The sequence below is a fragment of the Coenobita brevimanus genome, chromosome 3, assembly GCF_032717465.1.
Source record: "Coenobita brevimanus isolate Jiangsu-jjx chromosome 3, ASM3271746v2, whole genome shotgun sequence".
NCBI lineage: Eukaryota > Metazoa > Arthropoda > Malacostraca > Decapoda > Coenobitidae > Coenobita > Coenobita brevimanus.
In genome coordinates this window covers 10,712,741-10,733,493 of record NC_136956.1, presented here as the reverse complement: position 1 = coordinate 10,733,493, position 20,753 = coordinate 10,712,741, and the positions used below count along the sequence as shown (strand labels likewise).

The 20,753-nt window shown below is 47.4% G+C and overlaps 1 protein-coding gene across 1 annotated transcript in view; it reads left to right on the top strand.

Annotated features, from left to right (window-relative positions):
- Positions 1-8,371, top strand: part of LOC145393103 (uncharacterized) — a 163,959-nt gene extending 155,588 nt beyond the window's left edge. The window contains exons 5-7 of the mRNA XM_080267412.1: positions 6,652-7,175; positions 7,591-7,765; positions 8,201-8,371. Coding sequence (XP_080123538.1) covers positions 6,652-7,175; positions 7,591-7,765; positions 8,201-8,371 — 870 coding nt within the window. The remainder of the gene's footprint in view (positions 1-6,651; positions 7,176-7,590; positions 7,766-8,200) is intronic.
- Positions 8,372-20,753: the final 12,382 nt, after the last annotated feature.

The window sequence follows — 20,753 nt, the reverse complement described above, 5'->3', positions numbered from 1 at the left end:
ACTTGCCGCGTGCGCCGCGTGAGAGCATTGTTTTGGTTCGTCATTCCTCCGACGTCCGATAGAGCGCCGCTGCATCCTCCCCACTTCCCGCCTGTCTCTCACCGCGACAAGACCTGCGCTGTTCGCCATGGCTGCCCACGTGCTCGCTTTTGTGGTGGTGCCGTACTTGCTGCAAGGCCTCCTGCTGCTCTCTGCCCTACTCTTAGTGTGTGTGATGATGGCCCCGCCTCCTGAGAAAAGGAAGAGAGTGGTGTTGACTTTGGAGAAGAAACGGGAGATATTGGAGAAGGTTGATGCGGGTTGGTCTTCCTCTCGCATTCTCCGCGAGTTCAACCTGGCCCGGTCGACTTTGTTCGATATCAAGCGTTCCCGAGACAAGCTCATGCAGTACACGGCTGACTTCTCGTCGAGAAGCAAACGCAACGTGGAGAGGAAGGTTATGTTTACCCCCAAGTATGCAGAGATCAACCGCTCCACGTTGATTTGGTATCGACAGCAACGTGCAGCTGGTGTGATGGTACGTGGAACGGAGCTGAAGGCTGCTGCTGAGAAGTTTGCAAGGCTTCACGACGCCCTAGACTTCAAGGCATCCGAGGGTTGGCTCTTCGCGTTCAAGTTGCGACATGGCCTTACTAACCGTAAAGCACATGGCGAAGCATTGGACGCTAACGAGGATGGAGTGGACGAGTTTCGGCACAAGGTGAAAGGCTTGATCGACAGGGAGGGCCTCACTCTCGGTCAAGTCTATAACGCTGACGAAACTGGCCTATTCTATCGCTCGGTGCCAACGAACACTCTCGCCGATGAGACGGAGAAGCGTGTACCTGGCCGCAAGCTTTCCAAGGAACGGATATCTGCTTTGTGTTGTGCCAATGCTAACGGCATGCACCGGCTTAAGCCCGTTATTGTTGGCCGTGCAAAGCAGCCTCGGTGCCTTTGTGGGGTGATGGATGTCCTTCCTGTCGTATGGTACCATTCTTTGAAAGCATGGTTCACAGCTGTGATTTTCAAAGACTGGTTTCACCATCACTTCGTCAAGGAGGTCATACATTACCAGACGAAGACACTGGGAATTCCTCGCGACCAGGTAAAGGCTGTCCTTCTCCTCGACAATGCACCTGCCCACCCGTGCGACAAGGACTTGGTTGCTGAGAATGGCCGTATTAGGTGCATGTTTCTGCCACCTAATACGACTGCTCTCATTCAACCAATGGACCAAGGAGTGATCGTGGCAATAAAGCGCCTGTACCGTCGGAAGTTCCTGGACGAGGTGATGGTGGTTCTCGAGGATGAGGACGAGCACAGGGAAGGACGTGACACTCGAGGCAAGCGGACTTTGGAAAACCTTCGCCGCTACAACATCAAGTCTGCGCTGTACAACTGGGCTAGTGCATGGAAGGAAGTCCCTGTGAAAACTCTTGAAAATGGTTGGTCTCGTCTGCTTCTCGGAACAGATGTGGAGTACGGTTTCCTAGGGTTTGACGTGGATGACTTCCATGCACGGCTACGTACGCACGGCGACGATGTTGATGTGGACGATGTTCGTGAGTGGTTGGACGACGACGAGGGCGATCCTGGGTATCAGACGTTGTCTGATATCGAGATCGCGTCTTCGGTTGCTGGTGTCAGTCCCGAACTTGAAGATTCCGACGACGAAGGCGATGATGATGCAGACTCCGCCCAGCAGGACACTACTCCAGCCATCCCCAAGCTGAGCGCACTCCGGGAACATCTAGAGTTCGTCCTAGACTACCTGGAACACCCGGACTGCGACAGGGAGATGGGGCCCTTGGGACTCGTGGAGGAAGTGCGTGCTTTCCGGCAGCGCATCATCAATCGCCAGAATCGTCGGTCCTTGCGTCAGTCAACGATTGACAGTTTTTTCAGGCCCGTGACCCCGCTGTGCCAAGCCCTGGTTCCACTCCGTTGCCTCCCCAAGACAGGCCCTCATGCTCCGAGCCACAGCCCAGCACATCAGCTACAGTGGAGTCACCGCTCGACGTGAGTTTGCGGCTGTCTTCAGAGTCTTCTGTAGTCGGTACGCCATCACCACTACCCACCGATGCACCCCTTGGACGCCTGCCAGTGATACTCTCGGGCTCTGACAGTGAATAAACAGCAAGAACTTCTCCACTAGACCACACGGGAATTTTGAGTGTTGTGCAGTGAAAAAAACGGTGTGTTGTGTTAAGGTTTTCAAGTTGGGAGAAAAGACTAAGTAGAAAAGAAATTTAACGTAACTAACCTTCTTTGTTTTGGCTTTGGAAACTTAAAAAAACTTGGGAAAAGTTAATGTGCAACACTTAAATTTAATGGAACATTATTTGGACTAAAGTGAACACTGTGAAAAGAACGGACTTCTGTGTGTTATTGACTAAGTTCAGTGCAAGACTTCAGGAAGAGTGTAGTGCAAGTGCTTCAGGAAATCGTTCTTACTGTCAGAGTCCGAGAGGAGGCGGTTATTCATCGAGGTGGCCAGGGACTTGCTGTAAGTAGCCAAAATGTTTCATGTTGTACTATTTCCCATACTATATTTACCAGAATGTTTCATATTGTATTTTTTCCCATACTATACTTACCAGAAAGTGTCATACTGTACTTCTTTCCATACTAAACTTACCTCATGCATGTGCAGTAGGAATGTGTTTTTCAGAGTTCGGTTAGGTTCGGTTAGGTTAGGTTCGGTTAGAGTCCATAAGTACCAGAATGTTTATTAATGTATGAACATACTTCTAAACCCACATTTTATGTTTCTATTGCATTTATTTCAGTCATTTATGTGCCTTATTGGTGTGATTTGGGTGTTAAATAGGTGCTATGCATGTCCGGAGGGAGTTGTATAGGTGTTTCTCTGTGTTAGGGTCCGTAAGTACAAGTCCATAAGCTGGGGCCCAATATCCGGACGAAACCAATATCCGAACCTACCGATGGCTCTATTGATCCGGATATTGGAGGGGTTAATGTACACAGAAAGTATATTTATTTCAAGGGAATTCTGAGAAACCTTTATTTCCACACATTAACTAACTAACGTGTGTTGATTCAAGTGTATGTGTGTGTGTGTGGATTACTAATGCATGGACACTACCTAGATATGAAAGTCCAGGATGATGTTCCACATTCCACGTTCCACACTCCACCAGACTCCTCCAACCATACACGGCAGCCCGCTCGCTGTGGGAGTTAGCAAGCGACTGGTTCGCCCTGCATCACGCCAGGCAGATGCCACAGACGCACCACACACAATCGTGGCACCTCTCGGCCGCTCTCGCTCTCTCTCGGCTCGCTTCGGCCGTCCACGCCTCTGGAGTTGCTAGAAGTTGCTAGTTGACCCACTTCTCACCGCACTGGCTTGAACTCTCCTTATCTCGCCTCTCACACACGAGCGCGAGATTCTTGCCAGTTTGCGTCTGAAGATGGAGATATCTCGCACACCACTGGGCGAGATAACTGCCAGTTTGTGCTTAAGATAGGAATCTCGCACTGGCAGAATAATGGGAGGAATTAATATGCACCACTCCAGTTTATCTGCCCCACTTAACTCACTGGTAATTAGTCCCCTTACAACAGTTGAGTAAGATTTTCTGTTTCACCTTCAGGAACGAGCGATTGCAGGGGTTACTGGTTCACAGCATAAATCCCTTTAGTACGTATCGTATCCCACCGCTGCCACCAATTTAATGTATCGGTACACGGCTAGCACTAAATATCGTGCCACCGCTAGCACCAATTTAATGTATCGGTACACGGCTAGCACTAAATATCGTGCCACCACTAGCACCAATATAATGTATCAGTACACGGCTGGCACTAAATATCGTGCCACCACTAGCACCAATAAATATATGTGTTCTGCTGTTATAGTATAACCAGACCACCGTGTTGGAGATCGACGACACTGTCTGTAGTACACGTCAGCTACTCGCCGTCACTGCCCGACACTTCCCACCAAAGGTCCTCTGCCACGAGAAGGTGGAAGCTGGTCTGTTATTAAGTGGTAGCGTAAGGTGACAGAAATGAGCAGATTAAATCTCTCTTTATTGGGTACAGAATAATATAACTGCGACCCGAGAGATATGTAAGAGCGATACCACCTCCCTTTGTAACTATAAAACGGCTTCTGATGCTGTACACTCACCGAGCCGACTAGGGCGCGGTGCTGAGGTCAGCTAAAAAGTGAGGTGCTGAGCATTTACATATACTCTGGGCTTATGCAAAAAGTAGAGATAAAAGACAACTCTACTAGCACATTATACACCTCTATAAAATGGTATTAAGTACATTCACATATACCAACATAATAAACGGTTCCCCAGGACTTTACACTTACGCACTATTCAGATATCTTTTCATTTCTCCTAACCTTCTTTTTATAATTGAAACAGGGTGGCACTTGTGGTCTGCCATCCACCTTCTTCTATACCACAGCTAACAGCGAAATGATATTTGGTTGTTCATCATTCACACTTCATTACACACTGTTAATTATGATTAAACAGCTTTAAAACTTATTATGTACAGTGTGTGATACTACAACTTCATATGGAAAAAGATGTTGACACCAGAACAAATTGAGATATGGTATGTAATGTATTACTGTACTATATGTACTATACCAATTCTGTATTGTATTTTGTGCTTGATTTTAATCTTTTACACATGGGTAATACTGTAGGAAACTTTTTAGGATAGAGGGTTGAGACACTGGTAGGGTGGTGACATATTATCCATCTCAAAACTGAAGGGATAGCCAATTGGGGGTACTGACACACTATCTGGCATTATTGCAATATCTGGTGAGGGATTTGACTGATTTACCCTGGATAATTGAGATATTACCCTACGTAATCTGTGTCAGTATTAGTTCGTCATGAATACCATGGTTAGGTTAAGTCAGTACAAGAGACTATTACAGTGTAATCTGTAAAATCACTAAGGAAGAGGTGATACAAATCCTTGTCATCTGACGAGAATACAGTGCTAGAGTTGAAGACTAACCCCTATTTACCATGAGCATATCCAGGGATGTTGGCCATGCTGCCCTGGCAACACCCCTGCTTCATCACACTGAAGATTAGTATACAATACTCTACATACTCATACTGCATCTTTCATCATCTGTCATGTTTGATTTTGCCATACAGATACGGAAACCATCCTTAGTTGACAAATGTTACTTGTGTTGCCTGAGAGAAAGAGGATGACAGACCTTCATTACTGTGGAAAGTGACATGGGCAACACCTCAGAAATATTCCTAGATCTTCCCCAGACTGGGTACAAGTATACTCTTTTTTACTCTAACCTGGCCCAAAATTGTCATTTCTCCATCTTGAATGTCAGATTTTAGGTAACAGATTAACTCTAGAACAGAGGTTCCCAACCTTTTTAGCACTGCACCCTCCTTTGGTCAGAACTGTATTCATGATTCTCCCCCACCCCTCTGATGCCTAAACAACGATGTTTTTATCTGTTCCTTATGGATCGAGATTCTTGATGGCAACACTACATGTGGTTACTCGAAATGACGGTTGTGAAGTTTTCCTGTCAAAGTTACTTATTCATACATATATTTGGGAATACCCTGTATGCATTTGAATGAACTAGCCCTTTGTTGAACTTTGATTACCCCACACTCCCCTAGCGATCTCAAATGCCGTGCCCCCCAGGTTGGGAAATGCCGCTCTAGAATATGGTGAAGAAGCGCCCTGATCAAGATGTAGAGCCATAGCAATGCCTTTTGAAATAAGTTACTAAAGGATGGAAATTTAGGCCATGTTAAAGTGAAAGAACTATAGTAATGCAGCCACATACAGCAGCTGTAGGTCTTGGATGATCCATCCTGTCACCACTTCTGCTGCCTGTGTGCTGCAGTAAGAGGCATTATACCTAAGCTTCCTCCAAAGCACAGTTACTAAAAAGGAAAACATAACTTTTGGGCCATTTATCTTTCCATTTTCACAGATCCATACACATGTTTCTCCCAAAAGCAAATTGAATATCATTAGATCTAAAATTATTCATGAGTGCTGGTGCAGAGCATAACAGAATTATTACTTAACGTTCCTTGTCCCTCTCACTTACAGCAACATTGTATTTCCATTAATACTTGTCCAAGGCTTAACTTTATGCAGATCACATTCGTTCACAAACTCGCCTGTGCTGCTTGTGAATGCTGTGGTAATATCTTCATAACACTGAAAAGTTTTCAGGTAGTTGGTGGCAACCATCATCCACTCACTTGATGTAGTGCTGCATACTTCTTCCTTCACCTTATTCATTCATTCACCTTTTTCATTCATTCTCTTTGTCTGCTCTTCTCTCATCCTGCTTCTCCCTTTCCATCCTGTCATACTTTATTACTCTCCTTTTCACTGTAGTCATTGTCAGCTGCAAGGGTGCATCAGTTCACTGCACGGGATAGCCACGCAAGGCCAGTTACATGCCTGCAGGTGATGGGTCTGTTTGGCCAAACAGGTCCAGTTTCATCAACAACAACAACTACTGCTCTATATCAGATGTCTGTTACTGTTTATAAGCATATTTAAGTCTTCTAATATTGGTCTTTATCTGCTGTAAAGATTAATACAGGACAATTAAAGTTGGTATCAGTTATTTTGTCTCCACATTTGATTGATGTTGTTCTATTGCAGTTGAGTGATTTATTGGGGGGCCTGGACCTCACCTCCACCCTGGCCTTCCTGGATGTGGGTTGGGGTGGATCAACAAAAGGACGGGTGCACATTCGTCTCGGCCCCAACACAGCCTTATCACGACTGTTCATACTGCTCTGTACCGGCCAGCGAGGTTATTCATACCGCAACACTGCCTTTCTTTCTGTGCACCAGAAAGGCTGTCTAGGAGAGGGTGTGTGTGGTGGTGACTATGAGTTCAACGATGGATGGGGTGGACGAGAGCTGGATCCCTTGCCCTTTGACTTTGAGGGCTTCCGATTGTCAGGCAAGGCAGGAGTCGTGTGGCCACAATACTTCGGGTACCCAGATGGGGAGCGGAGAGCCGCCCAGTTTATCATCACTACCAGGGATGATCCAAATAGCCAGCAGCAGGCTCAAGTCTTTGGTGATGTGGAGAGTGGGCTGGGGGTGTTGAAGGCAGCAGCCAATCTCAGTGACATTACACAGGCCACTGTGGTGGACTGTGGTCTTGTTCTCAACCGGTAGCTACTTAAACACCACCTGATACTGTTATATTTAACAGAGTACCTGATGCTGGTACACATACACTATGGTGCTTCAAAATTTTGAATTTTGTGCACTGTGAATGCACACATGCTAATTGTGTTCCATTTAAAGAGCAGTGATGTAATGCAAAATATGAGCACAACTGCCTGTTACTATCCTACCCCACAAGGCATGCATGTTTTGCCCCTTATGAGAAATTATAAAATTGAATGCCCATCATTGTGACCAGTGCAGGTCAAGTAAAAAAGCTACTGGCTATCCCGAAATTGAGTTCTGGGATGGGAGAGGGGATGAACGATATTGAATGTCCTGAAGCTGTGATCACAAGTAGAAGTACTGGGTGGTTGGCCTCTGCTTTGATACTACTGCAAGCAGCCTGAGTGTCCACAGTGGTGCTTGCACTGTCATCCAAAACACCATTGGGAAACTGCTCCTTCTCAGTGCATGCCAGCACCACAAACACGAGCTTCTCTTCTCCGGGGTCTGTGACACGTTCTTCTCCTCTTCTGGCTGGAAAATATCCCTATCTGGCATCTTCAAGGATCGCCAGGATATCAGTCAGCAGGTTTTCAAACTGTACGAAGCTCAGGCCGATTGTTCCCATCCACAACCCTTAGATCAATGGATCTCGAAGCATCGAGATAAGCTGGCTTCCTTCATTGTTGCCAAATTCTAGGAGGGCCACGACTGCAGCGACTACAGGGAATACCTCGAGCTTCCATTCCGCCTCCTGTGCCATCCACTTCCCGAAACAAGGAAGTGCTCTGACAGCGAAATCTGCCATCCAGGAGCATACAGCAGGACTAGATGGATGGGGCAGGGGATTTACTCACTGAAGATTCACCTGTTCTGGGACTAATTCCCTCTCACTTCTCATGAGGAATGATCCCCGAAGTGGATAAATGTCTACTCGCTCACGGTGTTCCTTCGAGCTTGGTACTTGTTGCTAGTTGGAAATGATGCACCCACAAATGATCTGACTTTCTTTCACACACTACAGATCTACAAGAACCAGGTTGATGAGGAAGTGGATGGTAGAATGCCCCCCAAACTTCAGAAACATGACCGGCACCTGAGTGAGAATCTTGCAAGCTTTGGCATTTTCTTGAACCTTGTGCCTGAGGACAAAAAGGCTCAAATGTTCCTCAGCCTTCACCAGAAGCCTCCTTGATTGGTGAGGGCGAGGAAGGTGGATCTTTGAGTGTTACAAGACCCCACGGACTTGAAGATTGCTGATTTTGTCACGATCCAAACACAGAACTACTTCTAGTGTTAAAAGATGGAAGTTCCCAGGGAGCTCAAGAACATCGAGGAGCACTATGGCTGGGTCATGGCAGTCAGCATAGTCAGTGACAGCGCTGAATGCAGAGACAAGCTGGCAACTGACTTGAATGAGAAGCTCACGAGGAGTGAGGAGACGAGACAGCTGGTCCTCCAAATCATCGCCAACTACAGGAAGAAGGTTCTTCAATCATGGAAGTCTGTAACTGTCTAATCATTATGTGTCCTGCTGTGAGTCTTGGTTGTTTTGTCAGAAAATGTCTTCAATTTCTTGGGTTGATTTCTTAGTTGCCCTCATGAGCCATTAGTGAAAGACAAGACACTGTCTGTGGGATGACTTATTTTCATTCAAATAAAAAGTGACTTCAACTGTTTACTTTTATTTCCAAACAAACAAATAAACGTGTGCATTCATCCAAGTCCAGTTTGAAAAAAATCACCCTACGATCATGAAATGCCCTATGTACACTTACCCCAGCACCTAGCTTAACTTTTACACCCACTGGACTGGTGTACACATTGTCACAGTTAACACAGCATCTAAATCTGCTACACCTAACCCAACTTATTACACTGTTACTTCTAATAATGATACACCTAACAGTACCTTATACTGCCACACACAACACCTTGTACTGCTGCTCAGCACAACACCTTATACTGCTAATCCTAATGCTGATACAATTAACACAGTGCCTTACATTGCCAAACACAACACCTTATACTCTTAATCCTAATGCTGATACACCTAACACAGTGCTGTATGCTGCCAAACACAACACCTTATAGTGCTGTTCCTAATACTTACATAACAGTGCCTTGTTCTGTAAAACACAACACTTTACACTGTTATTCCTAATATTGATACATCTAACACAATGTCCTATCCTGCCAAACACAACACTATATACTCTTACGCCTAATACTGAAACACCTAACACAGTGTTTTATACTGCTTAACACAACACCCTGCACTACTAAATCTAACATTCCTCGTTCACATGCTCAGTGGGTATCTATGGTGTCAGAGCACATTTCTTTTCAGTTTTGAAGTACAGTATAGGGGTACAACATTCTATGTTCATATCACCTTAACTTGACCCACATTTTCATTCTTTTGTAGTTTATTTTATGAAGCTTGATGGCAAAGCAAGACGATACTAAGGCTTTACGTCCTTCTTATGGCACATCTCGGTGACTGTACTCCTTTTACTTTTAACTTGGCCCAGTCCTCACCCCGTCTCCACCATTTTGCAGCTTATTCGAAGTAGATCGGTGGAGGTGAAAAAAGCAGTATTACAGTGTAACGTCTTTTCAATCATGCTTCTTCATGACAGGCATCATATTTTAGTGTTACTCTGTTTTTACAGTTCAGCATTCAATATTGAGAGAGGGCTATTTTAGGCCAAGTCAGAGAGTATATAAACGGTGGATCAGCAGCAGGGTCAGTGATTAACTTCATATACAGTATACTTCCCCCCCCCCCTCAGTACAGTAGAGTCTCGATTATATGACAAATCTTTCAACTGCAAAATGCGATTAACCCGCCGTGTGCCAGTGCCATTTTAAAATGGTCTGACATAATTCCGCGGCCAGTGCCAGTGCTGTTTTAAAATGGTTTGAAATAAAAAAATTCACTGAGTGCATTTTTCAAGATTTGCAGGTAAAAATTGGCAGGCATATATGGTAACTGTTCCTCTACCATCCCCCGGGCTGTCAAGGCCATACACTCACTCGCTCCCCGCCTCATGCATGCTCTCCCTCACTCTGCCTGTCTGCCTCACCCAGTGCTGTACATAGTGAAGGCATTTTGTATATATTTTCATGTAAGCATAAGCTGTAAATATATTCTTGTAAGTGTAAGGACTATATAGTGAAGTCAGGTTGTAAATACCTTCTTGTAAGTGCCAGGACTGTACATAATGAAGTCAGGTTGTACCTATCTTCAAGTAAGTGTAAGATAATGCATTCACAGTGAGAAAGATACGCAAATTGTGATAGATGTTGAAGTAATAAGTAATCAGAAAAGTGTACTGAACATTGCTATAACTTCCCAGCATAAATACTTGAGTATACCTTACATAGAAAACGACTTTCACCTACGTGGTGAGCGTGAGAGCTATAGTAGCCGCAGCGAGAAATGAACGCTGTGGTGGGGCAGCCGGTCATCCGGGGATTCCCCCACTGTAGCCATATCTACAGGTCACCGACCATAGAGGTAGGATGTCACCGACCATCGGCCACCGCTGCAGCCCCGCTCCATGATCCTTACCCTGTGTCTCTGGCTTTCTCTTTCTCTCTCGGTTTCTATATAAACTGGTGTATTTCCGAAACTAATTATGAAATTATTATGACTTTTGTTCCACACCACCACTGAGGTAAAAATCAAGGAGAGTTTTCTGTATAAAGGTTTCCCCCCCCTTGTCTGAGGGCAGGTCAGTTCTGGCGAGTGTATAATTATAGGTCAGGCGGAGGTATCGGCAAGGCCGCACTTCCCCGCTCATATGCCACATTTAGGAGGGGGGGGAAACCTTTATACAGAAAACTCTCCTTGATTTTTACCTCAGTGGTGGTGTGGAACAAAAGTCATAATAATTTCATAATTAGTTTCGGAAATACACCAGTTTATATAGAAACCGAGAGAGAAAGAGAAAGCCAGAGACACAGGGTAAGGATCATGGAGCGGGGCTGCATCGGTGGCCGATGGTCGGTGACATGTAGATATGGCTAGAGTGGGGGAATCCCCGGTCATCCCGGCTGCCCCACCACAGCGTTCATTTCTCGCTGCGGCTACTATAGTATATCTGTATACGACTATGCAGGACTCAATAAAATTCATTTCCGAGCTTTGGTGATCATTTTAATGGTGAAATTCGTTATTTTCACATCAAAATCTATCATTTTAGCCAATAAAAAATGGTCGAAAAATGGCCGGCATGAAGGCGAACCACAGGGCTAAAAATAGCTGACATGCAGCGGGTTAACTGAAGGTTTTGCTAATTAATTCTCCATTAATTTTACCAAAGATATCCAAGATCCAACCAAAATTTCAAACTTGATGGGCTCTTTTCACACCATCCGTAATAGTTTATGCTGCTTCCACTAGGGCGAGTGTCGGGCCGCCCAACATATTTACATCATGTTTGGATATGTCCTGCTCAGTCTTGTGTATTTATCACTGATAAATATTGCGATGGCTCCTCCCAAACTGAATCAGAGTGGTGGAAACAAGAGTTGTACTTTGAAACAGAAAATAGATATTAATATGCCTGGATTATGCCACTGGGTTGTCACTGGATAATACCATGAAATCCCTTCTGAACACCAGAAATGTGTGATTGGTGAGTATAGTACTGTTCTCTTGTATTTTATGTGATATTACATGTATAACTTCCAGGATGAAAGGGTGTGTATTTTTGTAAGTACAGGTACGTATAGTACAGGCCAAACCCGATATCCGGCGGTGTCGTGTAATGGCAGGAGTGTTCAGTCGGCGAGTATGTAGGATATCGAAGCAATTTTCTCCATAAGATACTGAAGAAATGCCAGAGATGCGTTCTAGGCCCAAACCCAAACTCTCATATACCTTACACAGTAAAGGCTGACACAGAAACAACATAGGCAATGTTATTATCCTCATAAACTACCAATGCCAAATAATGGGACATCAAACATCAGATATGCAGGAAGGTAAGGTAGTGGGAGTTTCGGTGATGAAATGCATTGAGGGTAAGACACAGCGAGTGTGTAAAGCGCAGGCCAGGCCGGCAGCACACTAGCGGGGGTGGGGGAGGGAGACCCGCCTAACAGTGCTGACTCGCCAAACAAGAGGAAAAATGAAAGAGAGAAGATATATGAGGAAGGTGGCCCCTCAACCTCTCTCTCTCTCTCTCTCTCTCACACACACACACACACACACACACATACACACACACAAAGCTTGGGTAAATCATCTAGAACACAGTATGATAACAGAAAGACAGTTTGGTTTCAGAAAAAGAAAATCATGTGTTACTAATCTGTTGAGCTACTATGACAGAGTAACAAACACAATACAGGAAAGGGAAGGATGGGTGGACAGTATCTATTTAGATTTCAAGAAAGCTTTTGACACAGTACCACACCAAAGACTTTTATGGAAACTATACCATCAAGGAGGAGTTCGAGGCAAACTGTTTTGTTGGATGCAAGACTTTCTCATAAAAAGAGAAATGAGAACAGAACTAAGAGGAAACTACTCATCATGGAAAGAAGTGACTAGTGGAGTACCACAGGGTTCAGTGCTGGCACCAATCATGTTTTTAGTGTATATAAATGATATAAACAGTAACACTGGAAATGAGAGCTATCTGAATATGTTTGCAGATGATGCAAAAATACAAAGGAGAATTACTAACACAGACTCTTGTAAAGAGCTACAAGAAGAATTAAATAAACTTCATGAATGGAGTAGTACATGGCAAATGGAATTCAATGTGGACAAGTGTCATGTAATCAAGTTTGGTAAAAGTGAAAAAAGACCTGATTGGGATTATAAGTTAGGAAATAAAACTCTATACACATCAGGAAGAGAGAAGGACCTAGGTGTGATTATCAATAACAGACTATCTCCGACTGACCACATCAGCGAGAAGGTACGGAACATGTATACACTGCTTGCAAATATGAGAATAGCATTCACATACATAAATGAAGACATGCTAAGAAGGATAATAACATCATTCATTAGACCAACCCTGGAATATGCATCAGTAGTCTGGAGTCCTCATCTCAAAAAGCAAATATACAAGATTGAAAAAGTTCAAAGGGCCGCTACAAGATGGATACCAAGCTTAAGGGACCTAAGCTACGAAGAAAGACTAAATAAACTGAATCTACCAACACTACAGGAGAGAAGGAAAAGAGGTGACATGATAATGCTATATAAGTGCATATCAGGGAAGGAGAAAATAGACATAAATGATTACTTAACATATGGAGAAGCATCAGCAAGAGAACACTGCAAAAAACTGCATAAGAAGAGAGGTGATAAAGACGTAAGGAAATTCAGTTTCCCAACAGAGCAATTGATCAATGGAATGCAATAGTGTGTGCCAAAAGAGTTCACAAATTTAAGGATATATACGATAAATATGGTTTAAGACACGGGACAGTACGAGCTTGACTCATTCCTGTAAAGATACAATTAGGTAAGAACAGTTAGGTAGGTAAGAACACACACATGCACCTCGTGTCTGAATTTTTGCTGTCTTTTCCTTTCTTCCTTCTTCATCTTTCACATCCTCCTTCATCTCATTCTTTCTGTTTCTTCCTTTCCTCCTGCTTGTACATCCTTCACACTCTCCCTCTTTTTCTTCTTCTTTCCTTCCATCTCCAGTCTTTCCTCCCTACTTTCAGAGGAGTAGATTGTAGCACCAGTCGAGCAGGGCAGTACTCCCGAGGTGGATGGAAAGCTGATGACAGGGAGAGCTGGAGCTCCCTTTTCATCAGCCCTCAGGACTAGTTCCTGACCATCCCCCTTTGCTGTTCTTTTTCAGTGTCTCAGTAACAGAGAGTAGGCCAGCATGCTCTCCAATACAAGTTTCTCTATCTACACCAAACTACATGCACAGTACACACTTCACTTCCCTTTCCATAATTCAAAAAAAAAAAAAAAAAAAAATCATGGCTACTCAACACTCAGCCTCGAAGTCCCCGGGGGGGGGGGGACCAATAATGCCCCCACCTTCCGCCCCTCTCCAGGTGACGACTTGAGCTGCCTGGAACCACTGTCCGACTCATTTCTTCATTTCTGCAACATTCGCGGCCTTTCCTCTAACTTTCGCTCTGTTGAGCACCACCTCTCCTCCTGTAAACCTCACCTTCTCTTTCAAACTGAGACAGCTGTCTGAGGCAACTGACAGCAAACCCATTTCTGTATCCTCCTACTTTCTCTATACTCATTTCAAAGCCAAGGGTGGCTGTTGTGTTTATATACACAGTGACTTATCTTGTTCTCATGTTTCTGAACTCGATTCTTCTGAGTTCCCTACACTCTGGCTTCGGCTTTCCTGTCATTCTCTGACTAAATATATCTGTGATGTTTACGTATCCCCTAATTCTACTGACTACTAAAATTTCTTCGACTGTCTTACTTCTACAATGGAATATTCTATCCATTTCTTTTCTCTGAAATCTCCATTTTAGGAGATTTCAGTGTTAACCACCACCTTTGCCTCTCCGCTCCTTTTTTTCCCACATTACCTGATCATCATTTCTGACTGTTTCTTCCTCTAATGCTATGTAAACTTTGTCCTCCACATTGTCATCGATTGGGGAATCACTCTGGCCCTGAATGTCTTTATTGGCCAGGTCACTGGTAACAGGTGAATTGCTGAGACAATGGCGTGCAGGGGGAGGGGGAGAGGTTATGCAGTGTAAGGCATTGTCCCTGCTTGGCATCTTGTAGAGGAATAGAGGAAGGTGTCCCGTGTATACGTGCCAAAAATCACTCGCGAAAATTGAAAATTATCCAAATTAGGGACCTTGCAATGTTGCCACGTTAATTTATGTCTCCGGGATATGAGTGCACATCATGTGAGGACGTGAATTCACTTCTCCGGGACGCGGTGGGTTAAGATACTAGGCAACACACCCACATCACCACCCATTCCCACCCTCAAAATCACCATCACTCACTCTGGCCACCTTTTACGCCCTCCAGCAATATACATCACCACCACATCTCCCACCCCTCCATCCTCCCCCTCACCTCTCCCCCCCATTAAACAACACCTATCACTTCATGATACACCAAGCTCAGGCCTCTCTCACCTCTATCCCCAGGGTAACCAATGCACATTGCCCTGGCATAAAAGCACCACCGCCTCCCTCGCAAGCATTCAGCCAAGGCTCTTACCACCACCACATCATGAAGATGAGGCACGTCACCTAGGCTCCAGCCTTCGGCGTGAAATACTGCATCTGCTGGCCCAGCCACCTATTCCACCTCCTTCAGGCTGCCACTCAACCTTCCACCCTCTTCCTCACTTATGCCCCACACCATAACCCAGACAAGATGACTGACCGCTAGACCGTTCTCCTGCAACAGCTGATGCCGGCACACAGCACCAACACCACCCACACATACTACCTCCAGGCAAGAGGATGTGGCTTTTTCCACAACGACGATGGTGAAATAATAATAACAGAAGGCATGATAACAGCGGAAGGCGACATGACACCCCCAGGAGGCGACAACAGAGGGGTAGATGCAGCATATGGGGTATTCGTGCCATATAGGCACAAGTCCCAGGTAGCCGTGCACCCCTACTTCCCGGAACCGACCCGACCTGTACACCTCAACCTGGGCACACTACCTTCTTGTCAGCCCAGCCTGGATCAGGATCAGGGTGGAGCTGAATCCTATGCTCCTTACAGCCCCACGGAGACGGTCTCAAGCCGCTCCACTAATGAGACGCCCTCAAGCCGCTCCACACTCGAGATGACCTTCAGCCGCTTAACTAATGAGACGGCCTCCAGCCACTCCACACTCGTGATGGCCTCCAGCTACTCCACTAACGAGACGGCCTCAAGCCGCTCCACTAATGAGATGGCCTCAAGCTACTCGACTATTGAGATGGCCTCAAGCCTCTCCTCAAGGACTACCCGCAGGGTCGGTAGCGGTTCTGAGGACAAGACACAGGCAATGGCCTCCAGCCACGCCTGCAGACGAGAGACGGCCTCTAGCCACTCTACACCAACATGTCGTCCTCCCGTGTCCACCTGCCGTAGTACCAGCCTCCAGCCAGGGAGTCCACCGCTGACGGCCTGATGGCAGGGCCCTGTAGTATCACCTGGGCTATTCTCCCTGCAGCCAGCCGCTGAGGAGGACCTGCCCCTGACGGACCTCTCCTGGGAACAACGCTGCAGCCCCCTCCTGACAGCAAAACACCCCGGAGTGGACCACAGCCTCAGGGTCCTCAATGGCGCCCCTGGCTCCCTGCGGCAAAAACCACCCAACTCCTGGCTGAGGCAATGTGGATCCTCCACCCAGCGGCTCAGAAGGCATCTGGAGGAGTTGTTTGGCCCCTACTCCATAAGCCAGACCTCTGTCCCCAGTCCCCAGCACCTGGGGCGTTTCATCACGCCCACGGAGGACGACCTCAACCTGCCCAGACTGTAAAGTGATCCAGGTGTGTAACAGTACGAGGATACATAGTGAAAGTGCCAACAGTGAAATCATTAAGCGATCATGACCAGACAGTGACTTGAAGAGCAATGTGATAGAAATAAGGCTCTTGTACCCAAAGTAGTGATATTAAGATTCAACAAACTCCCCCCCCCCTCACACTTGCGCCAACCTAGATTCTCACCCCCCCACCTCTGTGTGCTCCCTGCAACAAAGTCAAGTCAGGTCCCCCCCCTAGTGATCATCACGAGGTTGGGCTTATGGACTCTCATGTAACCCAAAGCCAGTGTTCCTGAACTGTAACACCCTGTACTGTGAACTGTACCATGAATTGTAACACCCTATACTGTGAACTGTATCACCCCGTACTATGAGCTATACTGTGGACTGTATCACCCCATACTGTGAACTATACTGTGGACTGTATCACCCTGCACTGTTAACTGTACTGAAATGTGCGCTCCCGCCATCAAACCCCCCACCCCACTATGGAGCCGCAGCCCTACTCCCACCTCAGGAGGACACCACAGTGGGCCAGGTAAACAGGGCGAAGACTCAGAGCAAAACGGGCTCATGTATGCCCCGGCCCTATGTCTCTCTTCCTCTCAACTCACCCAACTACGACATTGCAGTGATGCCCAACTACATCTCGGCCAGACCAGCCTTCACCAGGATCGGGGTGGGACTGCTCTAGACACAGTCCCAGGCAGCACCGCATTAACAGCCACTGTATGTATCGGGTAAGGAACGGCCACTGTACACTCTTCTGCTGCAGCCACATCTGGGGTTAGCCCCAGCGTGACGGCCACTTTTCACATGTCAGGCAGGAGCAGAAGTGGAATTGCGGTGACAGACACTGTACACGCCGGGGATGGAACGGCCACTGTACATCCCTCATCCACCTCCTCCTCCTACGGGAGTAGCACTGCGGTAATGGCCACTGTATGTAGTGGGGAGGGAACGGCCACTGTACATACCGGGGAGTGAACGGCCACTGTACATCCCTTAGCTACTTCCCACCGGGCAGGCAGACCTGCGGTGATGGCCACTGCACGCGCCGGGGAGGGAACAGCCACTGTACGTCCCTCATCTGCCTCTCCCTCCTTCGGGAGCAGCACCATGGTAACGACCACTGTATGTACCAGGGGAGGAACTGCCATCGTATGTCCTTCTGCTGCTATCCCGAGGGCCTGTGGACCCGCAGCGGCGGTCACTGTATGCTCCAGGGAAGGGACGGCCACTGTACACCCTTCATCCACAGTCCCGAGGGTTCTTCCATTGGAGGAGGTCACTGGCTTGGCCCACTCTTCCTCTGGAGGCCGCACGAGACTCCCCTTTGTCTCTCCCTCCAGATGTGGTTCCCCAGGGGAGCTGCCTTTTGAGGAGTGGTGGCGGGGTCCGATACCTGAGGAAGCAATCCATGCCCTTCAGCCTGCCCCTGGACAACGCCCGGCCCTGACAGACGCCCCACGGACGAGATGCCGCAGCCAACCCCTGACAGCACCCCAGTTCAGAGGTGACCGCAGCCCCCGTCTTCCAGGGACACCCCCCGGTCCCCAGAGCGGGATAGCCCTGACCCTACTCACCGCCGGCCCTCCACCCAGAGTAAGAAGCGGCAGGCCCGGCTCCTGATGCTGTTTGGCCCCAGCCACGAGGTCCACTTACCAGGTCAAGGCGCCACCAGGATAGGGTCTCCCTGTACACCAGTCTGCAGGCATGCTGGACAACCTCACCCTTCGCCATGAGCAGGCGATGACAGGCGCATCTATTGGCCCTGTCAGGCCCCAGTCCTGAGGGCCACCCTCCAGGTCGAGGCCCTACCAGGAAAGGGCCTCCCTGTACACCAGTCCACAGCCACGCCTGGATGACATCACCCCCCTGCAGTAGTTCCATGCCCCCTATGGAAGGGTACACCTGACTACCAGCCTCCCACGCCTGGGCACCACTTATTATTAGCCCAGGTTTCAGCAGCCCAATAAGCCCAGCAGTGTAATACCAGTACCACCATTGTGAAAAAAGGACTGGCAGTGTCTGTGTTACATGTCTTACCCGCACCTATGGTGCAGTGAGAAGTGACAGTGTCTATACTCAACATAATGGCACCTCTAATACACAGGGAGAACTGGGTAAGTCTAGAATTAACGAGTGGTACACTAAGACTGTATGGTAATGGCTACTCAGACTGTACTCACAACTACTGTGTATTGTGGGTAAATAGTAATGACTGTCAGTGACTACACTTATATATATTGTATGTATAAATGTTGTGTATCAAAGTCTGACATGGTCCATATAACCTATACTGTATATATCTGATGTATATTGTTAGGGAATCAGAATTAAGGCAATATATGTGTAAGGTTGGTCTGCTGAGTTTTTATGCCCTGTTCCTCTTGTTGTGTGTTCTAGTTCCGGTCTCGAAAGAGGACATCACTCACTAGCTAGTGTTCTTAGGACGAGAAGTCGACCTAAAAACACCTAGCATGACACTGGTGGCCAATCAGAACACAGGGAGGAGCAAAAACAGGGAAATCTAGCACAATGGCGACCAAAACCTACATCCAACTGCCAAAGTTTGATCCTGAACAATATGACAGCACTGTATACCTGTCCATGGTTAAGCCACTGCTGGACATAGGCTTTGGAATCGACAGAGAAAAGATAGCTGTCACTCTCCCATACCTGGGCAAAGCTGTACCAAGTATAGCCTCAAAAATCGTCCCGGAGCTAACATAGGAGCAATTTACCCAAATCGTGATGCAGGCAGTCACGCCATCTTTGGGGAAAATCATAGCCACGTCACAGCTCGACGCCCTCAACTATGACGGCAACCTGGATGACACACTCATCCAGGCCAGGCGACTCATCACCGCCGCTTACCTGGAGACCGACAGCCTCCCGGGAACGAATTATCTTCAATACCCTGTTAAGAATCCTCCCCAGCACCATAAGGGAACATTTCATAATCTTTGACCCAACAGGAGACCTTGACAGGGATGTTCAACTTATTGGGTGTCTTCTCACCCTTCGCATCACCCCACAATACATTGGGGCAGTAAGCGGAATCCTGAGGAATCCGGCACAACACCCATAACCACGGACATCCCCCAGAAGCACAGTCTCACCAACACCACGCAGTAGGGCCAAGGCACGCCCCAACAAAAGGCGCCCCCCTTCTCATAATAATACCAATCAAATTTCCATAGATCTGTGAGATTTTTCAGCTTGCCTTCACCGGTGTCCCATTCATGACATGTGGGAGCAGCTCATAACTGCGCGATGGAGACCAGCTACCCGAGACTGCCACACAGACTCCTCCATCCAACATCACAACACCACACCGACGCACCAGACCTCCACTCAGCCACATACCACCTCCAGCCACGGGATGTGACTTCTCCCCCGCCGATAGTGGTGAAATGCGCACCCCCACGGAGTCCCCCCCCTTAGGACGGAGCTACAACACCACCCCCACCCCAGGAAGACACCACAGTGGGGTAAGTGAGCGTAACAGAGATTAGGGCGAAATGGGCACAGGTACGCCCCAGCCCTATGCCCTTCTTCCCCTCAACACGTCGAACCATGACATCTCAGTAACGACCACCTACATCTCGGCCAGACCAGCCTTCGCCAGGATCAGGGTGGGACTGCTCCTGATACTGTCCCAAGCAGCACCATGGTAATGGCCACTGTATGTACCTGGGAGGAGACGGCCACTGTATGTCCTTCTGCTGCAGCCACATCTGGAGTTCTTGGCGTGACGGCCACTGTACACACATTGACAGGCAGGAGCAGGAGAGGTGGAACCGCAGCGAAGGCCACTATATGCACCGAGGAGGGAACGGCCACTGTACGTCGCTCATCCACCTCCTCCTCCTATGGGAGTAGCACCGCGGTAATAGCCACTGTACGTCCCTCATCCACCTCCTCCTCCTATGGGAGTAGCACTGCGGTAACGGCCACTGTACGTACCAGGGAAGGAGCGGCCCCTGTACGTCCCTCAACTACTTCCCATCGAGCAGGCAGACCTGTGGCAACGGCCACTGTAGCACTGGGGAGGGAACGGCCACTGTATGTCCCTCATCTGCCTCTCCCTCCTTCT